This window comes from Engraulis encrasicolus, chromosome 14 (genome assembly GCF_034702125.1).
Source record: "Engraulis encrasicolus isolate BLACKSEA-1 chromosome 14, IST_EnEncr_1.0, whole genome shotgun sequence".
Classification (NCBI taxonomy): Eukaryota; Metazoa; Chordata; class Actinopteri; order Clupeiformes; family Engraulidae; genus Engraulis; species Engraulis encrasicolus.
In genome coordinates this window covers 46,861,767-46,870,946 of record NC_085870.1, presented here as the reverse complement: position 1 = coordinate 46,870,946, position 9,180 = coordinate 46,861,767, and the positions used below count along the sequence as shown (strand labels likewise).

At 43.7% G+C, this 9,180-nt stretch overlaps 1 protein-coding gene and 1 long non-coding RNA gene across 2 annotated transcripts; one reads left to right on the top strand and one right to left on the bottom strand.

The window, feature by feature from the left end:
* The first annotated feature begins 5,506 nt into the window (after positions 1–5,506).
* Positions 5,507–7,331, top strand: LOC134463375 (P2X purinoceptor 7-like). Its single transcript, XM_063216585.1, has 4 exons — positions 5,507–5,552; positions 5,982–6,051; positions 6,452–6,609; positions 7,166–7,331. The coding sequence occupies exons 2-4, from the start codon at positions 6,007–6,009 to the stop codon at positions 7,329–7,331; spliced, it is 369 nt and encodes a 122-aa protein (XP_063072655.1). The 5' UTR covers positions 5,507–5,552; positions 5,982–6,006.
* LOC134463376 (uncharacterized) lies at positions 7,298–8,397 on the bottom strand. Its single transcript, XR_010037736.1, has 3 exons — positions 8,205–8,397; positions 7,559–7,690; positions 7,298–7,390 (listed from the first exon to the last, which is right to left on the bottom strand). It is a non-coding gene; the product is annotated as an uncharacterized LOC134463376 (long non-coding RNA).
* Between the last annotated feature and the right edge of the window lie 783 nt (positions 8,398–9,180).

The window sequence follows — 9,180 nt, the reverse complement described above, 5'->3', positions numbered from 1 at the left end:
GTCGCGTCCCCGAGGGGGAGTTCTGTTACTTTGGAAACTGAGATAGCAAGCTTGCACTGCGCACAATGTGTTTTTATTATTATTATTATTATTATTATTCGTTTCTTATGTAGGCCTATGCCTACATCGTCTTTCAGAAAAAGAAAAAAAAAAGGCCTCGGCTATCTTTGACAGACGGCCACGTCATGTGTCGTTAATCTTTAACTTTAATTAACCCAAGGAAATGGCTCTGGTCTAGATCATTTCCATACACCACCGGCAACATTATAATGTTAGGAATGTGGCAGAAGTATGATAACACAACTCGTCCCCCTCGGGGACGCGAACAAAGAAAAGCAAGTCACGGAGTTAACTCGCTGAGCTACGACACCACTTGTTTTATTTGTGTTGCCTTTTAAATTTCAACCACCAGCAAATGGTGTTGGCCTGTTTTAATGTTCCACGTGATACTCTGTTAGTTGGCCTTTCGTTTCTTTCCCGGCACACACTACAGTTATAACATTACGTGGTGTATCAATAAACTACGAAAAATGCCATATAACCTCGGCTACTCGAACAAAACAAATGTTACAGAGTACAGACAGCCTTTCAGCGAAACAAGCCTTTAGCAAACTGAAGGGCGACTACTCCACGCAACGTGTTGCACATGCGCAGAGCGGGGACACAGACCACAAAACATAACATTCGACATTAAGCAACATTATAGGCCTACGTGTTGAAAACATGTCTTCTCAATTTAAAGTCTGAATTTCAAAAGACGAGACCGAGGATCGGATTGTTTACATTTTAGCTTGATGTCGCGGTCTTGTAGGCCCACAGACTGTCGTGTGGCTCACGTGTGACGTCAACTCTGTCTCGCAGTTCAGTGGTGACGTCACCGCTGACCCGGCTGCAAGCCTGCAGCCAGACCCTTCTCAGTTGGCAGCCATAAATTTCTGGAGTTTTGAAAAAAACGAATGCTTGACCAATCATATTGCTCAAAATTGGTCACGAGATATATCATCTCGCCCGTCTATGATTTGCCAAGGAGGGAAACGGATGATACTTCAGGATCGGCAGCCACTTTATCTGCCCGTAGAAACTACATTGAACAGACTACGGGCAAAATAGTGACAGACAGTTAAAGCGCGCATACACAGCCGATGGCTCCCAATGTCAACGCAGGCAATGCATACAATGGATTTAACATAACGACAGGATCTTCACATGGACACATATATGTTCAGGATAACTTCTACAACGGTAGGCACACTTGCTTTATTATTTCAGAAAGGTAGATTATAAGCAGGCCACCTAACGCTTTGTGAAGCTAGCTTTGTTTTTAGCTTTGTTGCTCGCTGCTTGTTAGCTCTTGCTATTATGGCAATAAGCTATGGTGATTATTAGATGGCATAATGTGCCACCAGGTCCTAAATATACGCATCATGCCACTTCTCTGTGCTCTGTTGTGCTCTGTTTCAACTATGTGCATCGGGGTTATTTTTGAATGGGTTTTGTTTTAGCATGTTTGCGCTGGAAATCGCCATACATCTGGCAACCAGAGGTCGTCCACACAACATTTGACATTCGATACAAGACGTGCACGACTCAGAGCAGCCGGTTGAACCTAGTCATCAGTAGAATAACCATCAATTGGTCAGTCAGTGCTAGCCTCGCGAGCCATTCTACGTACTTCCGCCAAAGGATTGGCTCCACTACTGTAGTCTGGCCGTGCTTCTCTGTGGAGTGCCTGGAGCAGTAGAATTTTGATCGCAACGCCCTCCCAGAAAACAGCCAATAATCGAATACGCCCCCCACATGGGGGCAAAAGGGGAAGGACGCTCGTGACAATGACGTACACATCTGCACCAGAGCCATTGGTCTGCGCTAGGGTTTAATCCCGGGACCCGGGATTCCCGGGAAATCTGATCAAAACAATTTCCCGTTTCCCGGGAAAGCCATGACGGGAAACCGGGAAAAAAAATTAAGTGCGTGTCTATTTGTTGTCCCAGCAACATAAGCAACAGTGCCATCTAGCAGCGGTAACACTTCAGGCTCATTTAAGCAGCAGCAGTACAGGCCCATTTCAGCAATGTCTGAGGTGCGCGGTTGACGTATTATTTCATCCGCAACCGCTTCTCAGAATTTCTAATCCACCCGCCCTAATACGCTAATGTTTTTTCTCCAATTTCCAAAACCGAATCCGCCCGCTATCCGCCTATTAGTTTTTAGTAGGTTAAGATGCCTGAGGCACATAGTCGATCGTCTTTTTCAAGCAGTGCAGGTAATTTACATCTTGCCAGCCCATGTTTAAAAAAAATCTCTAACTTATAGCGATTCCCAACTTGTCTCCACCCATCGCACAACGTGAAAGTTGAAACGTGTGGATGCTTTAATGCAGCCTAAATTTTAACAGTTTAAATACATCCAGTCCAAGCAGCACAATCGAAACTATTGGCTATCTAGCTTACAAGTTTGGATGGTATCCAATAAGACGAGTCAAGTGTCTTGCGAAGAGTGCAGAGAATTACGTCGCGCGTGTGTGTGTGAGCGAGAGAGGGTGAGAGAGGGAGCGATTCCAAACTTGTCTCCATCCATCGCACAACGTGAAAGTTAACGTGTATGCTTTCATGCAGCCTAAATTGTACCAATTTTGCCTCCTCCCCAAGCAGCACAATCGAAACTATTGGCTATCTAGCTTGCAAGTTTGGCTGGTCTATCCAACAAGATGAGTCAAGTGACATATGTCTTGCGAAGAGTGCAAGCGTCGCTTTGTGTGTGAGCGAGAGAACTAGAGAGAGAACGAGAGAGAGGCGCTTCCCAAAATCGCTCTGCAGAAAGGGCAAGGCGATGTCTCCAAATATTAGACAAAATGCAGCTTATTTTAGTTAAGTAGACATCAGGAAAGTATTTTGTTTAGTTGCAAAGCCGAGCTGATTGGTTCATATTGCTCTGAAAGACACTGAAGTCTATGCCTATATTTTAATGGGTTTATTATGCGCGCGAGGTCACCTAACTGTAGTGACGCCCGGTGCTATTACCAGAGGAAAACGATAGCACTTGGGCAAACGGTAAAGTCAGTTTAGCCATGCATACCTGCCTATGATGAACCAGTTTTCTTGTTTGAAAAAACACTCTTCCTGGCGCTAAAGCAAACTGCCATTTCTGACTGACCCAGATGAAATCCCATGCACGGAACTCCACTATTGAGATGACATCGTATAGGCTATATTTCCCACCGCTTATCACAGTAGCCGACAGTGAAACATTGTTCTCATGAAGCTGGCGGTAGACGTGTATACTATCCACAGGTGAAGGACAATGTGCCATGATTTGCGCACAACCTCAAACACAATTCCTTAATGGAAAATAGCCAACCCACTGTTGCATCAAACTTATAGGTGAAAGTCGTGAGCTCCACCAACAATCCACCGTCATTGATAAGCGCTGCATGCTGCGCACAGGCTATCATCTTACACTTCATTATTATTGTGTTGGTGGATAGGAGAGCTTTATCTTAATTCCTTTCTCCCAATAATGATACAAACAGTAACAACTTGATACAAAATGCCAGTTTGGGAGGAACAGTTGAATTATAGCCTCTACATGACTAGATCAAAAAAATTGGAAAAAAAAAAAAAAAAAACCCGGGATTTCCCGGGATTCCCGGGAAATGGGCCGTCAGATCCCGGGATTTGATTCATGCCATTTTCGGGAAAAATATTAAACCCTAGTCTGCGCTATGTTGTTGTTGAGTAACTGCCAGCGATTGGGTGAGAGGTGTCCAATAATTTCAAACCATAACTGAGTGCAAACTTCCTGCTTCCTACAATCGCTTCAGAGCAAACAAATGCCAGACCATAAATACGAAATGAAATGGTAGTATTATGGGATGGTCAGGACCAGGCTAAGTCAGTGCATGGTGTCCGGTGTCTGTCTGTTATTGCATTCTGTTCTGTGGGGCATTTGAACTGGCACTTAACCCTATCCAGACTGGGGGGGGGCTAAAAGTGCCCGCACCAACTTTGACGTTGTATAATTCCTTAACGACTTAAGCCATGACTACGAAACTTTGTGACTTTTCCTAACATTTAGTTGGCTACAGTTAGAAAGATTAGGTTTATCATTGGTTTTCTGACAGGTATGTCTGACCAAAAATCACTTTACCATATCTATGTTATTTCCATTAGCATCAGACAACTTTGTGAGCATTTAAGTGGTTTGAAGCATAAAATCATTAAAATTTAAGTGCATTACCTAAATTTGATGGAAAATACATTATGGCGAGATTTTGGGCATAATAAGATAATGATGTCATAATGACATCATACTACCAGATAATTACACAAAAATTATGTCATTCATAGATGTCCATATATAGATCATCTCCCCCCAAGTTTCGTAGTCATACTGCATTCCGTTCACGAGTCAAAAGAGCCCCCCCCCCCAGGCCCAGGAATGCCAAAAAAGCCCAGTCTGAATAGGGTTAAGTATGAGACTGAATTGTGTTTAGGGGGCTTGTGGAGCATCTGGTGTCTTGCGTAAAGTGCAAATTCTTGCGGTGTTGCTTGCCTAGGGCTGAGTACCGATCAGAATTTTTCGGTTTCGGTTCCGGTTCTAGAACCTACGTTTCAATGCCGGTTCCTGGCGGTGCCATTTTCGGTTCCTAATTTATAAACACTGGGGATGACGAAATGTTTAAAAATCTTAACCGACCACCGAGCCTCCCTCATTATCCAGTTGAAGTCTCAGGGAATTTATTTTAAATTGAGAACTACAATCTAAATCCAACCCTATCCATTTCGTGGGTGTGCATCTTTGCATCTGAGCATCAGTTCATAGTCATACAGTCGATGCTCATGGCAAACGCACAGACAATCGTGCGAATTTACCTGATTACAAACTGAACCAGCATGAAGTTTTGCATCAGCCCCAGACAACTTAGGCGGCAAAACAACAAGGAGAAACTCATATTTAATGTTTTACGCTGCACACGCTCCTTTTAAAACATGCCCTGTGTGTGGGGATTTTGGCCGCGCGCGCGGACTCTTAAATGGAAAAGCATGGTGTACTGTCTGCCCTGTCATTGCCGTCCCGTTGACTGTCAGGATTTGGCCTGTTGAAACTTTTCCAATTTTTGGCTTAAAATCAGGGAATTTTTGCCGTTTTTTTGTAGCTGACAGGTATGCTGTTCTTGCAAACAGTTTTAAAGGTGACATATTAAATCCCTTCATTCAGCAGTTAGAATTGGTCTATGGGCTATACAGAACACGTCCATGAAGTTATTTATTCAAAATCATCAGAACACCAAAGTTTCGCCAGCTTGAAATCTTGTCAGCGCCAGTCACTTCTAAATTGCGCGGTTCTGCTCGGTCCCTGGTCTAGCCACGCCCCGTCTTGGCTTGCGGCGCAGCCAACAGCCAGGTTGGCCGCGAGAGAACTGGAGCGTAGCACCACCAAATCACAATGGCTTTTAAGCCATACGTGCTTGAGCCCTTGTCAGACCCAGACGCCGAACAAGAGGAAGAGGAGCCACCTAGATCCCCACGAATACCAAAACCAGTATCTGAATGGTTAGTCAATTTTGTACTTTCTTTCCATCTGCATCGCTGATCTCTCAAATTTCAGCAGACAGGCTAGCCAGCTACTAGCAGAGTAAACGTAGCCTACTGTAATCGTCCTATTAGAGATACTGACCAAACAATATGATTGCATCCCTCTGTATTTCTATTATCCATAGTCTATGTAAACATTGAACAGTGTTTTGACTGGAAAGGCTAGGCGAGGCGATATTTTGTACCATTTCATAGGCGCTATCATTTCAAATGGTATGGAACCTTCAGAAAGACAAATAGCTTGTGTGCCTTCGTACAGCAACTTTAGAAATTACAATGACATGACCATACAAAAGCCTTTAGCTTTACAAGGGACGTGGTCAAGGAGATCACCTAGACTGTACATTGCTGGAGGAAATTTGACTCATTCCCCTCGTCCTTTCATAGGTGCCGATGCGGGAACTGTGGTGCAATGCCTACTGAACACGAGAGCTTGTGCTGTCAGGAGGTCCCAGAGGTAACTAGTTTTCTCCATCACTTGGTGTGTAGCATATCTCTTGGTGTTTGTCATGTAGGGTTAGCGTAAACAAGGGTGGCCAAAGTAAAAGTATAAGTAAATAATAATACACATGCCATGGGTTCCTTCCAGCACAATACCTTGGTAGAGTAACTGGTCTGCAGTAGGCTAGATTGTTGTGTGATCCTGCACTGGCTAAATAGGGGGAATATTTTAGGGCACCCCCCCAGTAACGTCTCATCCCCACATTAGATGCAATGTAGTAACTGTAACAAATATCATGTGCCGGTTAGTACTGACCACACAAGGCTAATTCTACTTTGGCCTCCTCAGGTGACAGGGCCACCATAGTATTTGCTTGCAACACTCACCTTACCTGTATCATCCTACTACCTAACAGGTCACAAGGCGCATGGAGCAGGTGGAGGGCACTCAGCCTCAGTGTGTTATCGACCATCCTGGATTTTATGCCACGTCCCTCAATGTGTATGTGCTTCAAGCCATGTACAACATCTACAGAGCAGATCATGGACCAGTACGGCTACGGGGCATAGAGCAGTATGTTCACTCCTTACTTCTACCATATCACAAATGTATGACAACTTTACATTTTCAGCAAACAGTCTTATCTTACTTCTTGCAGGGCTGATTGTTGCCTGATTGATACCTGATTTCAGGCTTGACAGAGTTTGCAAAATAAAAACATTGATAATAATTAGCCATTAGGTTATTCTTATAGAAAGTGTTACAGGTTCAGGTTTTTTTTTTCTTCTTTCAGGCTTGAATAATGGTCATACACAGGCTATTAAATGTTTGAATAATGTGTCAAAATAGGCCTACGTTACATCACTATGCAGTATCTTGTCGTCGTCGTTAGAGCAGGGGGAAAAGTTCAGGCTCAGGATTTTTTTTCACTATCACCCCTGTTCTTGTGATCATGCCTTTATATCAGTAAAGGCCATATTGTAAACACCAATGAAATGTAAGAATGCCTTATGACTGGTACATTTTGTGTATGACTAATATCTTCAAATACAAAGTGACCCAAAACGTGTGTAGAAACCAAAAACATTTTTTATTATGAAAGTCATCTAAAAGCACATTTTGTTTGTAGCCGTTACAGATATCTGGCGTACAGGATGTTTGTCAGTTGGTGTTGGGGATTCCTTGGGCGCCACATAAGAGTCGTGGTTCCATCATGTGTCGTCCTGCGTGTTCGTCGGGAGTTTCCAGATAGTCAACAGCAATACATGGGCTTCAGACTGCCTCCCCTGCGTTGAAGCGGAAGATGCAGCTGGTGATCACCCCCTCCTTCTCAGGCCCACGTCTTCAACGCATCCTATGCAATGAAAGACATGTTGTATTTCTACTGTATTTTCACATTAATTTACTAAACTATTCAAAGTGTAAATTTCTTATGTAAATATACTGTTTTAACTGTTTTAATTCAGATTACAAGGCTTATTTTTATTACTTTTTCTATATAATTAAAATAAGAAATACTTACCAGATGTTGCCTCATTTTATACGGGCTTCACTCTTGCCTCCCTCTTCATGGCATTGGAGTAATGGATCCTGTAGAGGGGATCTGTGGACGTGGTGGCCTGGTCTCGTGCAGCATTCTCATTGAAATGGAGGGCTGCCAGGAAAAATGCAAATAGTCAAAAATCTATGCAATTAACATTTCACTTCCCAAGGGATGCAAACATACACTTTCTGGAGCAAATTGTAATTGTAAGATGATGCTGCAGGCGATGGGTCTTTACTGGTGTTGAATTGAGGGGAGGTGGAGGCTCAGTGAGGGAATCTGTGGACGGGCCATAGTCTTTGCAGCAGCATAAAGTAGACTGCACGCCCTGAATAGAATAGAATTTTCTATTTTTTTCTATTCAGGTGTAATAAAATAGGGGCGTACCTTACATTGTGTGTTTTGTTTACTGACTAAAGACACTTGCTGAAAGATGCACCCCTTTTCTATTTCATATAACGTTTTCATTTGTGTCGGCACCCTCAAAGTAATTAATTGACATTCCATGAAGCCTTTTCCTTGCTGCAATTGATAATGAATCTGCTGTAATACACTACTCACTAAAAGGATGACATGGTTATGACAAAGTAAAACATTTCAGAGAGCTCAGAAAAATTGCCTTCACCTCATAGATAGCTGTATACCAGGTCAGCACTTTCAGTCAGGTTCCATTCTTCAGGTCACAGGTGGGTCAGTTCGACAGTAGACTTCTGTTTCTGGCTGAATCCGATCTGGCTGGTCTGTTACTGAGACAGGACAAAGAGACATACATTTGGAAAAGAGACATGGCATGAGAGTATAATTTACACTCAGCTTGTAACAAAAGCTTTCAATCAAAAGAAACTGAAACTACAGTTTACACCAGTCTTGAAAGTTATGCTTTGTAATTGACATAGGTACGAATTGATACTGGTAACGAGGTGCCTACTGGCAGTTAGCTGTCCGAGAGCTGGTGACTACTGTTGCCCCTCTCCAGGCTATCGTTATCAGGCTATTATCCCCGCCTTATTAAAAGTGTGCTATCGCAGCTTATAGTAACGGTGGCTTCTCCCTGTAGCTTGTGCTTTCGCATGTGAAGCTACTCTCGTGGAATCCCCGAGGCACATATCCACCTGAAATTCAACTTGAGGTAAGTAATCTGTTGTTGTGGTTTGCTCTAGGGAGGAAAGAGATTACAGAGACATCTCTCTAGCTATATCTCTAATGTTGCTACGGGCACCTTTCGGCGCCGTTCAGTAGCTCACTGTGATTCTGCCGCCACTCTCCCTCTATCGAGCGAGTTGCTTGCGTGCATGAACTCTCCTGCAGGACGGCCGCGACTCTTCCTCTGTCGGGGAAGTTACTCGCTGGGCTTGTTGGTTCCGCAGTGGAATAATTATCCTGTGTAACAAACTGCCGCCACTCTCCCTCTATCGAAGGAGTTGCTTGCGTGCATGTTATACTCCAGCTGCCTCATCTGACGTGATCTCGTGCTGCGCAACTCTCGGTACCGACAATCTCATTCTCGGTACCGGTGAGAGATCAACGCTGGTACCAGAGTCGGTACCGAGGGTGATTAGTGCTGCTACTGGAGTGTGAGACCCTTAGTACCCACCTCCAGC